Here is a 22,496-nt window from a genome sequence, read left to right on the forward strand (position 1 = left end):
ATTTCCACTGGAGGACGACATTGTACATTTTAAATCATTCCTTAAGTTAAATGTCATAACTTTCTTTAATACCATAAAATAGTCGACCGTTAATTTATCAGCACTTCAATAATTAAAAAGAAATATATTTTATTTAGTGCATCTATTTACTCCTGAATATACCTGCATGTCTTTATATATATTATATAAAACAAAGACTTATTCAGTAATAAAATGAATAAAATACCAACCATAACATCTCAAGACGAGGTGACAAAACGAATACTAACACCATAAACCGTAAAAATAACTTCATTTGAAAATAAACACTGAGTTGTTAATTACGAGAATTATTAGCTAACAGGCCCGGCTAATTAATGGCAACTTTCGGCCTACCAAGCTCCGCCTACCAGACTTTAGTCACGTCCTTTCGTCCTGATTGGTGGGACACGCGCAACCGCAGCTGAGCGCACAAAACTCAACTTGAAGTTGTGAATTGTCTATTGATTTACGCTGAGACCCGTTCACTTCATCTTTACACAATATGAGAGAGTCTAGGGAGTGCGTTTTGACTTTCGACACATACTTTTAAGAAACCAAGAGGAAGTTTGTCGTTCCGGAAAACTTTAGGACTGTTTTTGATTTGAAGGTGAGTCATTTAAGATGGCAAAAAAAGTTATTTTTTATTTACCACTGTCACACGGACGCGTCTGATGAACTAGTTTTTTCATCCTTTTTGGTTTTCATGTCATTTAATTAGGTCCGTTTACAGCACTTTAATCACGGCATCATTATTAAAAAAATCTAGAAATAAATCTTGTTTTAGTAAAATAAATATCGCAATACTATGTACACGTTCATATTTAAACATTTATAATGTAAAGCTCGAATATTCTACTCATTGTCTTATGTTTTGACTTTTGTAGTCCCATTTTAGCTCATTCTGTAGTTAACTTCTGTATCATTCTCAGCCTGTGATCTATGGTACGAGTTGTCTCTGGTCTTCTGGTGATATAGTTACTTTCTTTCATTCAAAAACTTTGAACCACCCTTTTTTTACCATGTATAGTTTCACTATGCTTTGTATTGTATACAACCAAAGTAACCACAAATCTACCCATGTTTAACTTCGCTCATTCAAAAACGTGCTTATTGCACTTGTTTATTTATAAACATGCTGCTTTATTTTTAAACAAACCATGTTTTATTTTTCTTACTGCTTTGTAGTTGAAAGCTTTCCTACGTGGATATTTGAGCTCCTGCATCCTGTGCAATCCAAATGATTACTACGCAATAGAAGCAACATGTGTGTCACATCTGTAGTATCGTATAGTGTGTAGTTCAGTAGCTTGCATCTATATATTTGGGACAAAGCTCATGCTGAATAGTGGCATGAACCCCGGATTGTTTTTCTTTCTATGCACCCCCACCTCCTCCCCTATCTCCACATCTGGCCAACGTCACACTACGTAAATAAATCAGAGTGACATTTACCTTTGTACTGGTAAGCCTGCCTGGGCAGCCGGCCAATCCCAACGACCCTTTCTGTAGCTTTGGTTCACAACCCTTTTAAGGATAATGTGGTCTTTTAATTTATTGCATATTTACTAAATAAACATGGGAATTAATTTGTGCGAGGAGCTGACAGTGCTCTCGCCTTAGGGAGGGCTGTATTGATATCTATGTTTAGAGGAAGTGCAGGGAAATTGCTAAAGTATGTGAGTGAGTGAGTGAGTGAGTGCGCACATCTGGAGGAGTTTAGCAATTTGGATGAGGGGGAGGTTTGGTATCTATCGAAACGGAGTTGGTCATGAGGGTCGAGGAGAGACTTGTGCATGGTACGCCGTCGAGAGGGGTCGACCTGATCCATTAAGAAGGCGGGACAAAACATTTAGTTCTGATGTAAATTAAGTCAGACTGACATGTTCCTTACGGGCCTCTGATTGATCAGAAAATTCTGTCGCTGATTTAAATCTGCTGCTTTATGCAGGGGAAAGTATTGTTAAGAAGTTTGTGTCTGTAGCCAAAAATCACTCCACACCATCACCACGGGCTCCTCTAATTCAAATGCTTTTCCATCCCGGCTTGGAGTGGAAAATCAAAATATCTGAAAGCGACAGAGCTGGTTCTCATCAGAGAAGATAGAACCAGATTTCAGTAGTAACTGTGTGTGATTGTCGTTTTTGAGCTTTAGATTGTGTTGTAATGTGACTGCAAGGTCAAGAAAAAACAACAGAACGCTGAATTTTGATTATTGTACTCAATAAGGGCTTCCATCACTTTCTTTTTTCTGTCATTGGTCAGCTTTTGTCCAAATTGTATCTCTGCTTCATCATTTTTAGAAGTTTTAAAGTTGCCATCAAAATGCAAAAGTTTTAGTTCTTTTAAGGAACTGCCAGAAGTCAAGGGCTTCCCCATAGGAAGTGATGCAGGCAGCTGACTAAATACAGCTCCTTTTCCTCTAGGGACGTGGAGAATGTTTTCTGTAAGCCAAAAGTAAAAAGGAGCCCCTGGAAAGCCTTGGATTCAAGCTGGGAAAGACCTCCACTTTGGCTAGTATTTCAACATGTGGTAATGGATCTGAATGTCAGCTCAAATCCAAAAGATCATAACTTACTTTCAACTCTATTCTTTCTAGCCCTACTCTGTCCAAATGAACTTTGTGTAGCGATTTGATAATTTCTTGTGGCCAGAGGTTTGATTTCATGTGTTAAACAATCATTTATAGTTTAGTAAGAAACTACACAAAGTTTAAAGATTCCCTAAGGGTGGATTTTGAACAGCAAGCAGGCAGTTGTACACAAAGGACTCGTTGACTAGACAAAATCTAATTTTCATAAACAAAGCCCTGAATCGCTCCTCATTCTCTGTAAAACTGTAGTATGACGTGGTCTTGTCTTGCCCTCCCTCAAGTATTGAGTTATGCAGTTTGTTGTGGAGAGACGTTCAGTATGTGCCACAAGATTTGTCCTGTAAAGCATGTTCCAGTGGTCTCTCTGGGGGTCGAGGGTAAATGTACAAACAAAGACCACTGTGTTAGTTGTTGAGGTTTTCAGCGGTGCCTCCTGCCCACTCTGTAACCAGATTAAATGGGCTAATTTGGAGCATTTTACATCACATGTTGGCAATTCGTGACCATCAGTAGGCTGTATCTCATCCTATACATCTAAAGTTAATGTGTTCTCATGATGTTTATTTTTTGACTCAACCAAATGAAAATAATTGTCCTGGCTGCAAATGTAGAATCAATTTTGAATGGTAATCCCAGGATGTTTAGGGATCTTTCTGTTTTCGGGAGCATTCGGGAGGTTTGTGTAGAGATTATTAGCTGGATATGATGCCTCTGGGACTCGTTTTGAAGGTCTGGAATTCTGATCATTCCAACACACAGAAAAATCCCGGGAGTTTGTGTCTTATCTCATGCTTGATTCCTCCCGTTCTGTGCGGTCAAAGGCAAACTCCTCATTACTGGTGTTTTTTTGTTGTTGCAGAATTTGTATTACCAGGCACACACATTTATAATGGCTTTACTTTGTATGTCACAGTTGCTGGATTTGAAGGGAGGTGATCATGATGTCTGATGCCAGTGAAATGTTGGCAGCTGCGCTGGAGCAGATGGATGGCATAATTGCAGGTACAGAAAAAAAATTGCAAATCGAGATATCACTGTCGGCACGGAGCGGGTATTTACACTTTGTCCCTACATGCATTAGTTTGATTTCTTTATACAAAGGAAAATTTCAAAATGAATGTTGCACTTGAAGGGTCTCTGTTTGTGTTTCTTGGAAATAATAACTGTTCATTTATAGAATATGGGAAATGGGAAAAAATGGTTAGCCTATCAGTTTTTGCAGATTTGGTTGAGCTGCAAAACTGCTTCCAGCCAAAGCTTAGCGCATAATGAGGGCCATTACAAGGTTTTTCCACTATTTAAGCACTGATGAAATCTAATGCTTATTCCGTACGCTTCCATAATGCTGTCCATCTCTGAGAACATCAGGGACACATCAGTGAGCAGTGAAAGTCAGTGCTTGGAGTGAGAGAGATTTTCTTTGGGAAGTTCTGCTTTTCTATTCACTCATCTGACAATAAACCATCAGGTGTCCTGCCAAAGTCCTCTGACCTGAGCTTTTTTCAGGTTTTGTTTTAAAATAAGCTTCAGCAAAACCAGTACTTACACACTCATTATTTCTATACTCATTATTAAACCTAAATCCAAATTCACCAAGCCGATCTAACCCTAAATCCACGTTCCTGCACTTGTCACAGGTTCTAAGGCCATGGGCTACACCAACGGCCTGTTTGATTGTCAGTCACCCACTTCGCCCTTCCTGGGCAGCCTTCGGGTGCTGCACCTTTTGGAGGACATGCGAGCTGCACTGGACCTGATGGATCCAGAGGAAAAAGAGAGCCTGCGCAGTCAGGTGTCTGAAACCACATCTGAGGGTCTGATGGAGTGGCTGCAAGGCCGACTGGTGCGTGTTCCACAGATGAATTACAGGCTGGTGTTATTGCACAAATAATTCAGTTAAATAATCTAGTCATGTGTATCCTTGATGTTTAAATAAACTTAAGTTAAGGGAGTTCTGTTAATAATATTTAATGGGCTCTATGTCCCTCAGAGACCTTTGAAAGTGTTTTAAGAAATCATAAAAATCATGATGTTCATGCATATTTGATATGGATGTTGTTCTCTTCACTCGTATAGGAAATATGTCAGGGTCTTTGCCAAAAAGCATAGTGGCATAGTTTATTTAGGTGTCATTTGGGTAAATGTGAGCATTAGGCTGTGTTGTTTTCCCTCAATATCATTCATCACTTTTAATTGGTATGACATGTTAACAGTATGTAAACTGACCCAGACATGACCAGTCTGGTGCTAGAAAATATTTTTTTCACAATAAATGTGGCATTGATTTGATGTTGGGGTGAAATAAGTTCTTTCTGGGGAAAGTTCAGAGAAAAAAATATATTTTTTAATAGTTTACACATGTATGTGTATGATGTATATGCGTCTCCCTCTACGTATTTTCCATCTATAAATCAGCATCTGATTCATCTGCATTAAGTGCATTTCAGCTCTTGGTCCCTACTTTCCATATTGAATCTGATGCAGTGAAGCAATGCTTCATGAAACTTCCACTTCTGTGCATCAAAAACATCTAATGTGAAAACCTGATCTCACATGGATCTTGTATTCTTAAATTTTTGTGCAGAAACCTCACACGACTCAAAAAGGGCTGCACATGATTTCTTCTTCACAGAATCTACCAAGTTAATATTTTTGACTGCCTAGAATTTGACAAATCAAAAATACAATGTGTCCTTCACACTTTTTTCGCATGTTACTTTTTGTACAGAACATATTGTGTCATAATTAAGCCTGTTTGATTAGTGCAAAAACCATATTTGCTCCTCCGTATCGCAAATTCTTTTCAAATTTTAAGATTATTCTAGATTATTTCCAGGTCAAATTTGATTTAAAACCCCACAAATCCTACAGTAGATTCCATCTTATATCAAATGTGTATTAAACACTAGAACACTAAGCTGTTGTGTATATTTCCAGACTAATGGCCATGGGACTGCATCTGGGGATTCGGTCTATCAGGAGCGTCTCTCCCGCTTGGAAACCGACAAAGAATGTCTAGTGCTGCAGGTGTGTTGTCAAAAATATTTAGAGTTTAGATTTTATAAGTTTTTCCTGTTGGAGTTTCTGAAAGTTATGCCCTGCTGCTCTTCTATTTGCTATCTGACTGCTTGTTTCAGTTAACAACACACATATTTCACATTTTAATTCCAGATGAGTGTTCTGACAGACCAAGTGGAGGTTCAGGGAGAAAAAATAAGAGACCTGGACACGAGCCTCGAGGAGCACCGCATGAAGCTGAATGCCACTGAAGAATTACTACAGCAGGTGTGATAACAGACTGCACAATAACCAATACGCATGCTTTGTTGCAATAATCATTTGTATAATTTTTTTAAGAAGTTCAGTGAAAAATGTAAATGCTTCATGTTTCTTCACCCTCATGTTGTTTCAAGCCTCGATGGTTTTCTTTTTATCCATGGAATCCACATAATGAAATTGGATGAAGTCCTGGATGGATGGACACTGTTAAAATCCAGAGATTGGAAAACATATTTCCCGTCATTGCCTCGGCTTTGATGTCAACTTTTGCGTTACACATCTTGGTGTGCCATATATTACACATGGATGAATAATATTATGGATATTAAGCCCTTTCAAGACATGCACAATTATATACCATCTTTTTTTAAGAAAAAAGCTTTAAGCAAATTTATATTGTTTTTAACTGAAAATCTTGCTTTTATCCCCATCTCTTTAATATCATTCATGTTTCTGTACATTTTAGTATGGCATGCCAAGTTTGACATTTGAGGTCAATGAGCATCTCAGGCTCCCAAAATGATGAAAAACACACCATAAGGGACATTTCATGTCAGTGTTCTTTCTTTTCCTTCTTTCAACTGTTCTTCTTATCAACTCTGAGAAAGGATAACTTGACAACTTAACAAAAACATTTGTGTTTTGTGAAGGAGCTCCTTAGCAGGAGTGCTTTAGAGACTGAAAAACTGGAATTGCTGACAGAGGTATCGAGTCTGAAACTAAAACTGGCCGCAGCAGAAGGGGATCGTAGAGAAAGCACGGTAACTATCATTTTATCACACCATCGCCACTACGAACGTTCCTGGGGTGCAGCGCCACAGCTCTGTAAAATGAATGTCCAAAAATTTTACGGAACCTCAAAAATGCTTCAAATGTAGAACAGATTAAACTGAACTGACAGGCCGAATATTTATTTTATTTATTAGACCTGCGTATTGGTTTGACCATCCTGTGGTTCCCTCGGGAGTTAAATTGCAGCTTAAGTCAGCTGTATCCAGCTGAGGGTGAGAGTACCAGAACTATTTCCTGTTATAAAACTTTGCGTCCGTTAAAGTCCAGACTACACTGGACTCATTCAGCTTTCTCTTACTTGCGTTAGCCTGTGGGGAATTACGGTTTCAATAACCAGAAATCCTCTGCAGACTTAAAGAATGGGCTGGGTTTCCTCCACGCTAGACGAAAATATGGATAAAATTCTAAAGTGTACTATACAGATTTTAAGGTGTATTGCTGAGCATGCCATGTTTGTTTTTACATACCCCATATTGTATCTTAATAGTTGCATAATTTTGTACACATTCATTCAGTTTTACCTAACATAATTTAGCCATTCAAACTAGCACATTTTTACCATTCAATTTATCAGTTACATTTGTATTAAACAGTACACAAAAAAAATTGTTCGTCCATTATTTGGATTATGATACTATTCTTAGCGTTTTGATCCTTTAACTCACAGCTAATAATTTTTTTCTCTCCGCAGGGTCTTTATCAGGAGGTCACCGACATGCGCTTTGCGTTGACTAACATGGAATGTGAGAGACAAGAATACGAGAGAAATCTTCACTTTACCAAAGTAAGTACCTCATGACACGTGATCATTCTCAAATGCATGTAGGGACGCAATGACTTATTTGTAGTACCTTGTAGTACATGTAAGCCTTTAGCAGATGCAAAAGTGATAAAGAAATATTTTGTGCAAATGTATTGGATTTGTCAGGAGGAGCTGAAGGCATTACAGAAGCAGCTGGAGGAGAGAGATCAGGCTCTTAGCAAACTGCAGGGTGAAACTCGCCTGGAGACCACCACCACACAACAGTCACAAGGTGCAGAGAAAGGTACTAAACACTGTACTATAAAAAAATTGGGGGGGGAGAATTTCTGCCAACAAGTTTAAAAAAACATTGTGTAGGAATGTATGGAGTAAGGCTATGCGTGTGTAGGCAAGCTTTTTGATGGTGACCAGATTTTAGCTGTAGTCATACAGATGTGTTTTTTTTAAGTATTCCTGCAATGTATCTCAGCATTTTTTCATGGACTGCTATTAATTTCTACCTTTCAACATCTCAAATGTTGGCAAAGGCTTCACTGTTTGAAAATATTCAACGTGTCCTGTTTTGACTGTGATGAATCTTGAAATAACACCTTATGACCCAGGGTTGCTTTCTGTGTACAGACAAAGAAATCCAGCGAATGAGGAATGCTGTCGAGTCTTTAAACGCATCTAATGATGAGAAGGTATGAAATTATATGAAGTCTTATCACGCTGTGGTCACAGCGAATCACAACAACCTCCCACAATTGTTTTAATTCACACTTCTTGACTTTACGATTTCAGGATCTTAAAATAAAAGAGCTGCAGACGCACCTGGTGCGTTACAAGAGAGTTCAGGATATGGCGATGTCAGTGCAGGAATCAAAGGGTGAGCTGTCAATCGCTTGCTTTTATGCTTTGTCTGAGCAATATCAAAGCAAACTGAAGAAATCATAACCAAATCGTTTTTTTTATTCTACTTTAACATTGTATATCCAAACATGCACTGCAAGATGAATTTCCATCCCCAGATGAATTTATTTTTGAGGAATATACCATCCACAGATGAATTTATTTTTGAGGAATTATGCAACAAACTTCAAATTTGGCTTTACTGAATTCGTTTGTGGGGCATATGTGAAACAATATTTCCCACAAAGCTTTTCTCTGTATTTCATCTGGTTAATCTTGTCTCATAACGGTCTCATGTTTTCTCAGATAAAACCAGAGAAGAGGACAAACAAGAGCAGCTGCATGTAGGGATAACTAAAGAAGCCGAGAAGGAGGTTGCAGAGGATACGGATGAAGTATGTGGACTCTGTCTTCCTTGCATAGGTTATATACACAGGATGTTCCATAGACTTCCTTTACGCCCCCTCCTCGCCGTTCTTTTCATTGTGATAGAAAATAACAGTTTGGCCTTTACGAGAATTGTTGTTTGGAGGAAGTATCCTGTGATGTAATTTCAAACTGGTCACCGCCTGCTACTCGTCTCAGAAGAATTCTGACATGGTAAATGTTTCTGCTCATTCCTTGTCTCCTGTCGGACTCTCTTTAGCCTCAGCTCATTCCATGCACAGAACTCCTTCCTGAAGCAGACGTCACCACGGTGACCACACCCAAACCTGCAGCGGAGAGCACGCTAGGACCCCATGCACAAAGAGCTACAGAAAGGTTTGTTTACTGTACTTGCCTTGAATAACAGACTCATGTACACAGTTTTTTCTTAAGCATGTTTAGTGTAGTTCGGTCTCTTTCTACCATTGGACGTTACTTGACAAAACATGCAACTTTCCTTGGGTCTATTTAATAATTAATTTGTTTTGGGTTTGATTAATAATTAATTTGTTCATTTCTTTTAACTTTTTTATTTTTCAGTGTCTCTCAAATTCAGCAGACAGAGAGGCCTTGTGCAGCGAGCAGTAATGAGGTGCTTAAATATTTTATATATATTTTGCGTAGTGCATTTCTCAAGTCTATCCTGTTGGTAGACCACTGACTCCCTCTACAGTACAGACTGCCTCTAGCAGCATTAGGCAATCGTGATCGACATCATCAAGTGCTATTAACCATATTCCATAAATAGTTTTTTACCTAATAAACTGGTTTTGATAAAATTTCTTTTCATATGATTTGTTTGAACTGGAAAATCGCGGGAGGTGGTTATTTACAGAATTAATTGTAGTATCACATCTTTAGTAACATTTATATTTTCATATGTCAGGATGGAGCCGGTAAAAATGGAGGCTCGCCATGCGTCTCCCCCACTCAGTCCAGCTCAGGGGGCAATGACAGTTTTGGCTCCAAAAGAACTCGTTCCTCTTTCGGACGTGGTTTCTTCAAGATGAGAGGCCACAAGATGACAAGCAGTGCACCAAACTTGGGTGAGTTAAAGGGATCCTTGGGTATAGAGCGATGTATGGCTTAATATATGAACAATGGTATTGACTTTATAATTGTGAAAAAAAAAAACGTGTAACTGTCACAGTATTCATAAACTCTAAAAAAAATATTTACTTTTGAGGCTGCCATTTTTTGTGTCAAATGGTTGCAACCTAACCCTCACACGTTTTCCATATATAACAGTAAAATATGATACGTAAAATATAAGATTAGATATATAAACACACAGGGACAGTAGGTGGCGGTATGTCCTCTTGACACAATCTAGCCTGCCTGCCATAAAAGTACGCGTACAGTATCAGTAAGCCATGTTCAAGGTAAGCGTGCATTAAATCATAGCTTTAAAAAAACGCCTTTAAGACTATTTAAGACATCAGCATCCAGCATAAACGTATACTACCCAAAGCATTGCTGTAGATGAAACCCAATATTGAAACATTTTGTTGGCAGATGAAGGACAGCGGAAAGGAGCAGAGCACTTGGACTTGGCCGGAGTATCAAATCAGAAGACACAAGCATCGGATACGCACTCGCCTGAAGGAAAGAAGAAATCAAAAGGGATCATGAAGTTTTTTGGAAGGTCTTTTTCTGTTTGCAACATTAACATTTCTTATAATAAAATTAAATGAAAGTCAAAACCGCATATGGTTTTAACAGTTTTCCTAATTCTATATAAAGAACCAAATAAATAAAAAGGTCATGTCAAATGTTTTTTCCTAATGTATGTATGTAACGTATGTGTATAATTACTTTATCAGGATGAAGAGAAGTCAGTCAAGCTCGGATGATCTAGATGAATCTCCAAATGCAGAGTTTAAGAGGGGTGGAGTCCGAGCTACAGCGGGTCCCAGACTGGGCTGGTCACATGACTTGCAGCGACGCAATAATAAGTACGTATAATTAAAGTTTGAGACTTCTTATTGGAGTAATTTGTTTTGAGGCAGTTTAACATTTAATATTCTCATTGTCTCTCTCTCAGTGAGCTGGACAGCCCATTTTCACGCTGGAATAAAGAGCAAGTGTGCGAGTGGTTACAGGAACAGGGGCTCGGATTGTACAAAAACCAAGCACAGCAATGGATCCGCTCAGGAGAAACTTTGTTGAAAGCATCTCAGCATGACTTGGAAAAGGTAAACTGAAGAAGCCAAACAAAATATTTTGTGTTAATTGTCAAAAACGTGTCTTGTATAGAAACAAAAAGTTTCTTACTGTACCTAAGGAATTGGGCATCAGGCACCCTTTACACAGAAAGAAACTGCTGCTGGCCCTTCAGGTGCTGGGGTCAGAGGATGAAGATGCATTGGGAAAACTGGATTACAACTGGGTTACTCGTAAGTGACGCAGTTACAATTGTATTCTCACAGCTAGGATATATGTCATTATTAAGTGATGACGTGGATTTCCATTTGTGATTATATAATTGTAATTGTATTTAACATTTGTTTTAAGTCTATAATAAAAACACAGAATAATTTTAGTAATCTCAAAGGGTGGCTGGATGACATTGGTCTGCCTCAGTATAAATCTCACTTTGATGAGGGCCGGGTGGATGGACGGATGCTTCACTATATGACTGTGGTAGGTGATGCTCAAGTCATCTTTTTCCATTGTTGCTGTATTAAAGTGAGTTTAACCCTTACCCAAAATACATTTTTTTTCAGGATGAGCTGCTTGGTCTAAAAGTAGGCAGCGTGCTCCACCACCTCAGTATTAAGAGGGCCATCCAGGTTCTACGCACCAACTGCTATGACCCCGACTGTCTCCGCCGTAGACCGACCGAGGTAGGGCATAAATACAATAAAGATGCTTAAAAGTTTCTTCACAGCAATGCCATAGAACCATTTTGGTTCCACAAAGAACCATTCAGTAGAAAGTTCTTTAAAGAAACATATCTTTCTTACTTTTTTTTAAAAACCTGAAGAACCTTTTTACCACCACAAATAACTTTTTTGAAACTGAAAGGTTCTTCAGATGTCAAAGAAGAACCTCTTGGTTCCATAAAGAACCTATGGGATCAAAGAACCTTTTTTTTAAGATTGTACTTATGTGGTGACCCTTTTATCCACATTGTTACTTTTTCATGTGTATATGACAGATTTTTGTCATGTGCTCTGTTTAGATAAACCCCACACCGTCTGAAATCTGTCAGTGGACCAATCACAGGGTGATGGAGTGGCTTCGCTCTGTCGATCTGGCCGAATATGCACCCAACCTGAGAGGAAGTGGAGTCCACGGAGGACTTATGGTACAATAACTTACTAATAACTGCATACAATGTGTTTATTTGTGCAAAATATTGGGCTATCTGCTCGATGCCCTGAATGAAAAATAATTCGCCGAAAATAGCAAAAAAACATGTTCGGGGTTCGCGCGAATAAGTGAATATGACGTGTGATATGATCAAGCAGCAACAAGGGCAGAGATGCTTATTTTGCAGTGTAGCCAATAATAATCCAACAGTTTACCTTTATTCATATTTTTAGCATATAATATTGAATGACACCTTTAAATTAAGTGTTAGGGTTGTTGTTAGGGGTACCTTACATTATTTCAGCTATTCAAGAAGGGAGAGGCCCACTTGTGTTGCTCAATTTTATTTTAAGTCATATTGAATTATATGGAAAAACCAGACTAAATAAACAGAGCATATTTTGACCATTTATGCAATAGTGAAATAATTGGCAAATAAAAAAAGAAGAAATACGAAAAGCTATGTTCCGTATTCGGCTTCGGCCAAGAATTTTCATTTCGAGGCATCCCTACTTATTTCTCTTATTTTCTTTTAATCGTAGGTTTTAGAGTCTCGCTTCAATGTTGAAACAATGGCTTTGCTTCTCAACATTCCACCAAATAAAACACTGTTGAGACGTCACCTCGCGACCCACTTCCATCTTCTGATCGGTTCAGATTCTCAGAGACAAAAGCAGCAATATCTAGAGACTCCAGATTACATGCTCCTCACGGCCACAGCCAAAGTGAAGGTATAGAATGTCTTTGAGCAACACATTAAAGTTTGTTTCTTTTTAAAAATCTGATTTTACATATTGCTGATTCACCATTATGTATTAAATGTAATCACTTTGATCCTTTTTTCTTGTTACCACTTTTTAGCCAAGACGTTTGTCATTTGGAGGGTTTGGTACATTGAGGCGAAAACGTCAAGAAGATACAGAAGAGTACATTTGTCCCATGAATGTGGAGATGCCCATGAGCAGCAGCTTTCACAAAGACATTCACAGATCTGAAGACTGCTTGGATCAATTACAACAGGTACAGACAACATTGTAGACCACAAAGCAACTACAACAGCTAAACATGAATGGAAGGGTCTACTTGTAAGTGTACTTGCAGCTAAAATATTTTGCTGTGTGCAGATGGAGGACTCTGAGGGGACTGTGCGACGGATAGGTGCATTCTCAGAAGGAATCAATAGCCTGACAGTGAGTGTGTCGTCTTATGATATAAAGTTCACTGTTATTTTTAGATTTATGATAATTGTACTTTTTTCCAGAGCATGCTGAAAGAGGATGAATTTTTGAGGGACGATTCCTCTCGTTTGCCTGAGACAAATGCCACAGATGATGACTGAAATGTTGACTATATAAGCTGTAGAGTTAATATTGTCTTTATTGTCTTTACAGTAAGTGTTCAACAAGCCGAAAACTGTTTGATTTTACAGTGAATGCTGTTGTGTTATATTTTAGCAGGTACATAAGCCAAACCTTAATAAAAACAGTGTTTATATGAAGGTAAAGGTTGGCTGAATGTAAACTGCTGTTTTGATTGTAAATGCCTTTTGTACTTTGGGGGGAGAAGGTATGATTTTATATAATAAAACACTTAACTTTGTGCAAAGTAACAACCTTCTGTTATTTCACAAAATCTTAGCATTCTGAATTGAAAGACTACATGAAGCGACTATCAGAAATTTCCTGGAGGTTTTTTGCAATGGTAGATTAAGTCACTTTCCTATTCTGTTCGGTTTTCTATAATATGAAATGAATCATTTCTAACAATAAATGTATTTCTATGAAGCGTTTTGAATGTTGCTCAAAGATCGGCACTAGACCAAATGTTACGAAATGTGATTTGATGTTACGCAGTTAGACAACAGTAACCATGACAGTCAGACGCTCCCAACTGTTTAACTAAACCTGTTGAACGCATGGTGGTGCTCACCATTTATGTCCCCGACGTCCGGACCTTGGTAGTTTTTTCATGGTGTATAGTAAACGTCGTGGAAAAATTGCATAATAGGATAAACTGTATTTAGTCTAATCGAGCCAATCAAATGAAGAAAGGAAGGACATTTGAGGTCAAGGTCAGGTTTAAATGTGAAAGAGTGCAATGTAAGTAGCTAAATGTGTTATGTTTTATAATAACAATTTTAGCGGAAATTCACATGTAGCGTCTATTAACACATGCAAAAAGCTGGCTGGGGCACTTTCTCCATCTTTTTAGAGCACTCCCAATTAGATTGTGTCAAGACCTTCATTAGTTCTGTAACTGTGTTTAACCTATTAAGTTTAGCCTATTAAACAACAATATTGTTTGCAAATATTTCAAACGCATCACTTTAAAATTAATTCTTGTTCTTTCATTTTCTTTCTATATTATTTTAATTTGACCCATTTTAATAAACAATCTATTGTATTTCAATCTGGTAATATTTGTATAAAAATATCAGTTGAACATGTGTGTACACATCACTGATGAACATATAAAGACAGACATGGTTTTAGCTATTGTTATTTAATTTGTGGTCCAATGTTTAGCTCAACAAACTTTTTTTTGTTTGTCAGTTTTTGGACCACTGTATTTCACAAAATCCTGTGTACACCCCGGTTTGAACGTTGTCAAAATTATTGCACTTAATTCCAATAAAATGTGGAAAATCTCTTGGTTTGATGTTGATAAATTAATTTGTATGAGGTGTAGCTATAACAATACACAGAATATTACATTTAAACAGTTTTTCGGATGTTTAATAGGATCTAAAAAAATCTTCGGGGAGGTCTGTATGATTGAGTCTGGAAAATATGAAATTTACCTTCATTTTGGAAGCAAGAATGTAAGGTAATTGCAGATACAATTTTTAAATGCTCAAACATATATTTACACACTTTACACACATACATACCATTTTGTCTGAGTATTACATGAATTTGGTTTAAATATTGTTCAAGCCTTCAATTAGGCTTTTTGGGTTGGGTGTTAGGGGATCAAGACTGGCTTAAATGTGGTTTGAAGGCTCTTTATTGCTCTTTAATTATTATTAGGGCCAGGGAAGGAGAGAAGCGATAGACAGGGAGAGTGGAGGAGAGAGGGGCAGGGAAGAGAGGGAGGTGTGGAGATTCTTTGGTACAGTGGTTGAATGTTTGCGCACACGTGAAAGCCCCGGTTTGACTCCTTCTTTGTGGTGTTTATCGCCCTGCAAAACAAAGAACCTGTCCCAAGAACCACTGCACACCCCAGAACTGACTCTGTAGATCAGATCAGAACTGACTCAGGGGATTGTAGATGTAAAATCTATAGGATAATGCAATGTATATGATAATTCTATGCAAGTTGCTTTGGATAAAAGCGTCTGCCTAAATGTAAATGTACTTTGATGTTTATCAGCCTGTTAAAGAAAGAACCTGTACCAAAAACCACTGCATATCCCAGCACAGACTCTGTGGAACACTGATTTCATGCTGGTTGCACAGTGGTTCAGTGGAATGAGCACTAACACCACACCAGAAGGTCCTGTGTTCAAATCCTGGTGGGTGACCTGTGCATGAACATCGGAGGTTGTGATAACAAGGTTTCTTATGCAGCTATAAAGAAAACAAAAGATTAAATTACCAAGAGAACAGAAAGCATTTGCAGGAAAGAGTGGCTCAGTGGTATAACACCAGACCAGAAGGTCCTGTGTTCAAAGCCTGGTTGTTGACCTGCCGCAAGAACACAGAAGGGTTTAAAATAACTTTCTTATGCAGCTATGAAGAAAACAAAAGATGCAATGAAGTGATTGCTACCAAAAAATAAAGTAGACGTACCAATGCCGTGGTGGAACTTTCGTGTTTTGAAGTTTGGAAACCAAAGCAATTTAGGTTTGTTTTACCAATATTAAACAGGGATTGTTACCAAAGATTTACGTCGTCATGTCACTGCCACAGTGGCTTAGTGGTAGAACTTTCGTGCATTGTACATGGAAGTTGTAGTTTAGTGCCCCAGTACATTTAAGGTTCTTTAGGAATATGAGACAGTGAAGCGATTGCTACCAAAAAATAAAGTCGACACGCCACTGCCGCAGTGGCTTAGTGGTAGAACTTTTGTGCTTTCAACGTGAAACTTGAGGTTTGAACCCCAACGCATTTTTTTTTACCAATACTAAACAGGGATTGTAACCAAAGATTTATGTCATTCCTTCACTGCCAAAGTGGCTTAGTGTGAGAACTTTCGTGCATTGTACATGGAAGTTGTGGTTCGCGCCCAGATACATTTAAGCTTCTTTAGGAATATGAGACAATGAAGGGATTGGTACCAAAAAATGAAGTCAACGCATCAATGCCGCAGTGGCAGATCTTTTGTGCTTTGAACTTGAAGTTTGGAAAACAAATCATTTTAGTTTTTTTTACCAATATTAAACAGGGATTGTTGCCAAGAATTTTTGTTGTCACGTAAATGCCACAGTGGCTTAGTGGTAGAACTTTCGTGCATTGTACATGGAAGTTGTGGTTCGCCCCGGAACATTTAGGGTTCTTTAGGAATATGAGACAATGAAGCTATTGCTACCAAAAAATAAAGTCTTCATGCCAATGCCGCAGTGGCTTAGTGGTAGAACTCTCCTACTTTATGAATGGAAGTTCATGTTCAAATCCTGGAGCTTATTTTCTGAATTTTCCCCATGATTCTAAAACGTAAAGCGCAAGACGAACACACCAGGAGAACTGTCACAAGTGTGCAGATCCCAGTGGCTCAGTGGTAAGAGCACTGACGGGGGACCAGGTGGTTCACGGTTCAAGGCCAGGTTGTTAAGAGGTTGCATACTTCTGCATTTTCCCCATGTCTCTAAAACGTAAAGCGCAAGACGAACACGCCTGGAGAACTGTCTCAAGTGTGCAGATCCCAGTGGCTCAGTGGTAAGAGCACTGACAGGGGACCAGGTTGTTAAGAGGTTGCATGCTTCTGCATTTTCCCCATGCCCTAAAACGTAAAGCGCAAGACGAACACGCCTGGAGAACTGTCTCAAGTGTGCAGATCCCAGTGGCTCAGTGGTAAGAGCACTGACAGAGGACCAGGTGGTTCAGGGTTCAAGGACAGGTTAAGAGGTTGCGTGCTTCTGCATTTTCCCCATGTCTCTAAAATGTAAAGCGCAAGACGAACACGCCTGGAGAACTGTCTCAAGTGTGCAGATCTCAGTGGCTCAGTGGTAAGAGCACTGACAGAGGACCAGGTGGTTCAGGGTTCAAGGCCAAGTTGTTAAGAGGTTGCATGCTTCTGCATTTTCCACATGTCTCTAAAACGTAAAGCGCAAGACGAACACGCCTGGAGAACTGTCTCAAGTGTGCAGATCCCAGTGGCTCAGTGGTAAGAGCACTGACAGAGGACCAGGTGGTTCAGGGTTCAAGGCCAGGTTGTTAAGAGGTTGCATGCTTCTGCATTTTCCCCATGTCTCTAAAACGTAAAGCGCAAGACAAACACGCCTGGAGAACTGTCTCAAGTGTGCAGATCCCAGTGGCTCAGTGGTAAGAGCACTGACGGGGGACCAGGTGGTTCACGGTTCAAGGCCAGGTTGTTAAGAGGTTGCATGCTTCTGCATTTTCCCCATGTCTCTAAAACGTAAAGCGCAAGACAAACACGCCTGGAGAACTGTCTCAAGTGTGCAGATCCCAGTGGCTCAGTGGTAAGAGCACTGACGGGGGACCAGGTGGTTCACGGTTCAAGGCCAGGTTGTTAAGAGGTTGCATGCTTCTGCATTTTCCACATGTCTCTAAAACGTAAAGCGCAAGACGAACACGCCTGGAGAACTGTCTCAAGAGTGCAGTTCCCAGTGGCTCAGTGGTAAGAGCACTGACAGAGGACCAGTTGGTTCAGGGTTCAAGGACAGGTTGTTAAGAGGTTGCGTGCTTCTGAATTTTCCCCATGTCTCTAAAACGTAAAGCGCAAGACGAACACGCCTGGAGAACTGTCTCAAGTGTGCAGATCCCAGTGGCTCAGGGGTAAGAGCACTAACAGAGGTTCAGGGTTCAAAGACAGGTTGTTAAGAGGTTGCATGCGTCTGCTTTTTCCCCATGTCTCTAAAACGTAAAGCGCAAGACGAACACGCCTGGAGAACTGTCTCAAGTGTGCAGATCCCAGTGGCTCAGTGGTAAGAGCACTGACGGGGGACCAGGTGGTTCACGGTTCAAGGCCAGGTTGTTAAGAGGTTGCATACTTCTGCATTTTCCCCATGTCTCTAAAACGTAAAGCGCAAGACGAACACGCCTGGAGAACTGTCTCAAGTGTGCAGATCCCAGTGGCTCAGTGGTAAGAGCACTGACAGGGGACCAGGTTGTTAAGAGGTTGCATGCTTCTGCATTTTCCCCATGCCCTAAAACGTAAAGCGCAAGACGAACACGCCTGGAGAACTGTCTCAAGTGTGCAGATCCCAGTGGCTCAGTGGTAAGAGCACTGACGGGGGACCAGGTGGTTCACGGTTCAAGGCCAGGTTGTTAAGAGCTTGCATGCTTCTGCATTTTCCCCATGTCTCTAAAACGTAAAGCGCAAGACGAACACGCCTGGAGAACTGTCTCAAGTGTGCAGATCCCAGTGGCTCAGTGGTAAGAGCACTGACGGGGGACCAGGTGGTTCATGGTTCACGGCCAGGTTGTTAAGAGGTTGCATCCTTCTGCATTTTCCCCATGTCTCTAAAACGTAAAGCGCAAGACGAACACGCCTGGAGAACTGTCTCAAGTGTGCAGATCCCAGTGGCTCAGTGGTAAGAGCACTGACGGGGGACCAGGTGGTTCATGGTTCACGGCCAGGTTGTTAAGAGGTTGCATCCTTCTGCATTTTCCCCATGTCGCTAAAACGTAAAGCGCAAGACGAACACGCCTGGAGAACTGTCTCAAGTGTGCAGATCCCAGTGGCTCAGTGGTAAGAGCACTGACGGGGGACCAGGTGGTTCACGGTTCAAGGCCAGGTTGTAAAGAGGTTGCATGCTTCTGCATTTTCCCCATGTCTCTAAAACGTAAAGCGCAAGACGAACACGCCTGGAGAACTGTCTCAAGTGTGCAGATCCCAGTGGCTCAGTGGTAAGAGCACTGACGGGGGACCAGGTGGTTCACGGTTCACGGCGAGGTTGTTAAGAGGTTGCATCCTTCTGCATTTTCCCCATGTCGCTAAAACGTAAAGCGCAAGACGAACACGCCTGGAGAACTGTCTCAAGTGTGCAGATCCCAGTGGCTCAGTGGTAAGAGCACTGACGGGGGACCAGGTGGTTCACGGTTCAAGGCCAGGTTGTAAAGAGGTTGCATGCTTCTGCATTTTCCCCATGTCTCTAAAACGTAAAGCGCAAGACGAACACGCCTGGAGAACTGTCTCAAGTGTGCAGATCCCAGTGGCTCAGTGGTAAGAGCACTGACAGAGGACCAGGTTGTTCAGGGTTCAAGGCCAGGTTGTTAAGAGGTTGCATGCTTCTACATTTTCCCCATGTCTCTAAAACGTAAAGCGCAAGACGAACACGCCTGGAGAACTGTCTCAAGTGTGCAGATCCCAGTGGCTCAGTGGTAAGAGCACTGACGGGGGACCAGGTGGTTCAGGGTTCAAGGCCAGGTTGTTAAGAGGTTGCATGCTTCTGCATTTTCCCCATGTCTCTAAAACGTAAAGCGCAAGACGAACACGCCTGGAGAACTGTCTCAAGTGTGCAGGTCTCAGTGGCTCATAGGGTATGAGCACAGACTCTGAACCAGAAGGTTCAGGGTTCAAGGCCAAGTGGCTGACCTGCACATCTTCACCGCAATCCGTAACATGCAGGGTGGCTCACCCATGTGTGAAGTACGTACTCCATAGAAGGGGGGAAACACCGGAGCGTGTATCTCCCCGAGATTCCTGAATGTGTAAACAGGGGGTTATGCGCCAAATCTCAATATTATTTGCAAAAAAAAAAAATGACCCTAAAAAAATATTTTACCGAACCACCCCCCTCCATTCTTCATGCGGCGCCGCTCGAACCAATCAGCGGATGACATATCAGTACAGCGAGAGAAATAAAAAACCTCTCTTGCGGTAATGTGAAGTCATCTGCCTATCGGTTCTTGCGATGCCGCATGAAGTCAAACACACCTATTGACTATACTTACCTCCTCCAAGGCGCTGCTCTTCCTCCCTGGTGTCAGGCTCCTCCTCTTGGTGCTGCATCAACTCCTTAGCTCCGGCTGCTCCTCCTCCAATCTTTACCAACATTCGCATGCAGGTCAACACCCTGGGCTCTTGATCTAGGGCCAGTGCAGATCTCCTGCAACACATAAGAAATGTCAGAACACTCAAACAAGTAAGACTTCAGTGCTACTTCTCATACATCTGAGCCACTGGAGTCAGCATTTAATCTTTTTCTTATAATACCTTCATAAGAAATGTTAAAAACCAGGCCAGGACTCCCTGGGAGAAGAGTTATTGTAACTCAACGGGACCTTTCCTGGTTAAATAAAGGTTAAATAATTTTTTTTAAAAAGCCCTTGAATTTATTATACAGACACCAGATGAAAGCTGCAGATGGCACTGCATTGATTTAGTGGCGAAAATTTGAGTTATGTGTCGATAGATGGCTAGACAAAACAGATTCTAATATTCATTAAAAAAATTATAACTCGGGGGATTAGAAATACGTATTTCCGTATCTTTTAAACTCAGTGGGATGGCCGACATAAATTCCATTTATTTTTATTCGTGACTGGGTTTTGCAGTGGGGTGTTTGGCAAACTGGATCCTTTCTGACACAGTGACAGGTTTATCAAACAGTCAAACCACCTGAATGCCAGCAGAAAAATACTGAATTTGTAAATCTGTACTTTTAAGACTTTGAAATAGTACAAAAACGCATGCCTTCTTGTTCTTTTGCTTCACGTTATTGCCGTTTCTCTCCGCTACAGACGCATAGCTTCGTTTGAAAGCCAAGGCCATATGTAAAGACGCACCATCACATGTCATCACCTGCGCGCACTGCATGATGTCCGAGTATGTCACAGTAATTAAATAAATTATGTATTAAAAAGGAAATTTCCTAATGATTCCTGTAAATTTTGTGACAGAACAATCTGCGTCTACATCAAATCTGTTTACAATAGTGTTTTTGATTCGGTACTCAAGGAGGCCCCCTGGTGGTTCAGGCGCCCTAGGCAACTTGCATTATTGTGTATAGGAAGGATCGTAGTGTCCAGAGTGAAGCGACTTCCGACCTTGGCCTTACCCAGACCGCCCAGAGCCCCAGTGTCATCCCAATACACCTGTCCCTCTAGCTTTTGAAACCACCAGGCAAGCAGGCCTGCAGAATTCTGCAGCTTGTATGTGAGCTCCTACAAAGGCCTCGTTTTTATGCTGATAGTCACGATTTCCACGCTATTTAGAAACATTTGCTTTGGTTCCCAGGAGTGCGTGTTAGAATGCAAAGCCTGTTAGACAAAATAGGTCTAAGTACATTTACAGCCTTGTATGGTGACAGGTTTTACGGCACCCATTATGAAATTTTATGCATCTCACTGAACTTCAAACTAAAGCAAGGACCCACGCGTACCTGACGTTAGCTGGACACAAACATCTGGAAACACTGATAGTTAATGATTTTTTAACCTCTCTCATCATTGGCCAAAAGCTGATGAGAAAGGGGCTCACCTCCTCAACAGCCAATGTTGTCATGGCCTCTAGGTTTCTGATGCTGGGCATTCTTCCAAAGCCTGCTCTTTCTTTTCACCTCTAATGCCAGTGCCAGCAGAGGCGATTAAAAGCACGACTAAATATTTGTTCGATTCAACTGCGATTCACAAATAAACATAAATCGATTTTAAAGTTGTAAATAAATATAATAACGTGATGTCATCGGAACAAAAAAGGCGGAACCGCGCGAGAGAGCTGCAGCACCCGGTCCAGTTAGAGAGCGCACACACCGGATATACACGATCAGTAGAGAAAGAGAAAAACTTTCAGCCACGTTGTACTAAACTTCAATATAACGAAATAAATGTCAGGACGGTCTTTCTCTGCATCTACACTGTGCAGTGAGCGGCAGAGAGAAACAGCGTGTTCAATTCACCATACCGCAGCTGCATTGTCAATGAATGCAATCAAACTTTTCCCAAAACCTGTCACTGTTTAGACTTAACAACATGATCATACTTCTGTAAATATGCAGTTTGTTAGCCAGCTCACATGCTATGATTCGATGATCGAATACAGTAATATTGCAAAAACCACTTCTCTTATGTGTATGACAGAGGATGTGTCAATTCGTGAGTGACTGGCGTTTAGCATGTGGCACTAATAATCGCGTGTATTTACTAGTATACACTTGCTTTAAAGGGGTCAAATGACACGGCTAAAACGAATATTATCGTTTCTTTAAGATGTAATGCAGTGTTTACACACGATTCAAGGCTCATTAATGCTGTGTTGTCCACATACCTTGCATGTTTGTATCTCCTCTTTGCC

The 22,496-nt window shown here is 40.5% G+C and overlaps 2 protein-coding genes across 4 annotated transcripts; one reads left to right on the top strand and one right to left on the bottom strand.

Moving 5' to 3' along the window:
* Positions 1–397: 397 nt before the first annotated feature.
* Positions 398–14,718, top strand: ppfibp1a (PPFIA binding protein 1a). 3 transcript variants are annotated; one of them, XM_079454715.1, is made up of 26 exons: positions 424–628; positions 2,445–2,550; positions 3,525–3,613; positions 4,249–4,454; positions 5,549–5,638; positions 5,783–5,896; positions 6,541–6,651; positions 7,374–7,466; positions 7,611–7,728; positions 8,067–8,128; positions 8,229–8,313; positions 8,643–8,731; positions 8,983–9,098; positions 9,303–9,354; positions 9,649–9,808; positions 10,278–10,407; positions 10,586–10,717; positions 10,807–10,957; positions 11,047–11,158; positions 11,317–11,405; positions 11,489–11,608; positions 11,947–12,072; positions 12,620–12,808; positions 12,939–13,097; positions 13,202–13,267; positions 13,339–13,859. In XM_079454715.1, exons 3-26 carry the CDS (start codon positions 3,550–3,552, stop codon positions 13,414–13,416), a joined length of 2,712 nt encoding a protein of 903 aa, XP_079310841.1. In that variant the 5' UTR covers positions 424–628; positions 2,445–2,550; positions 3,525–3,549; the 3' UTR covers positions 13,417–13,859. The 3 variants fall into 3 exon arrangements, with proteins under 3 accessions (XP_079310840.1, XP_079310842.1, XP_079310841.1); XM_079454714.1 differs by lacking the exon at positions 2,445–2,550 and having other exon boundaries at positions 398–628; positions 13,339–14,718; XM_079454716.1 differs by lacking the exon at positions 2,445–2,550 and having other exon boundaries at positions 398–628; positions 7,611–7,716; positions 13,339–14,718.
* On the bottom strand, positions 12,408–22,496 carry LOC306893123 (uncharacterized protein). Its single transcript, XM_079454717.1, has 5 exons — positions 22,466–22,496; positions 20,156–20,290; positions 15,675–15,763; positions 15,483–15,600; positions 12,408–15,289 (listed from the first exon to the last, which is right to left on the bottom strand). The coding sequence occupies exons 2-5, from the start codon at positions 20,262–20,264 to the stop codon at positions 15,093–15,095; spliced, it is 513 nt and encodes a 170-aa protein (XP_079310843.1). The 5' UTR covers positions 20,265–20,290; positions 22,466–22,496; the 3' UTR covers positions 12,408–15,092.

Source organism: Barbatula barbatula (assembly GCF_947034865.1).
Source record: "Barbatula barbatula genome assembly, chromosome: 4".
Classification (NCBI taxonomy): Eukaryota; Metazoa; Chordata; class Actinopteri; order Cypriniformes; family Nemacheilidae; genus Barbatula; species Barbatula barbatula.

What these genes read in the sequence shown, in the direction of transcription:
- ppfibp1a (XM_079454714.1), top strand. Translation starts at nt 3,550, where the DNA reads ATGATGTCTGATGCCAGTGAAATGTTGGCAGCTGCGCTGGAGCAGATG. An exon ending in GATGGATGGCATAATTGCAG is followed by an intron (nt 3,614 to 4,248) that starts GTACAGAAAAAA and finishes CACTTGTCACAG; the next exon opens with GTTCTAAGGCCATGGGCTAC. An exon ending in GTCAGTGCAGGAATCAAAGG is followed by an intron (nt 8,314 to 8,642) that starts GTGAGCTGTCAA and finishes ATGTTTTCTCAG; the next exon opens with ATAAAACCAGAGAAGAGGAC.
- LOC306893123 (XM_079454717.1), bottom strand. Translation starts at nt 20,264, where the DNA reads ATGCGAATGTTGGTAAAGATTGGAGGAGGAGCAGCCGGAGCTAAGGAG. An exon ending in AGAGCAGCGCCTTGGAGGAG is followed by an intron (nt 15,764 to 20,155) that starts GTAAGTATAGTC and finishes TTCTTGCGGCAG; the next exon opens with GTCAACAACCAGGCTTTGAA. An exon ending in AAATGCTTTCTGTTCTCTTG is followed by an intron (nt 15,601 to 15,674) that starts GTAATTTAATCT and finishes GTTCATGCACAG; the next exon opens with GTCACCCACCAGGATTTGAA.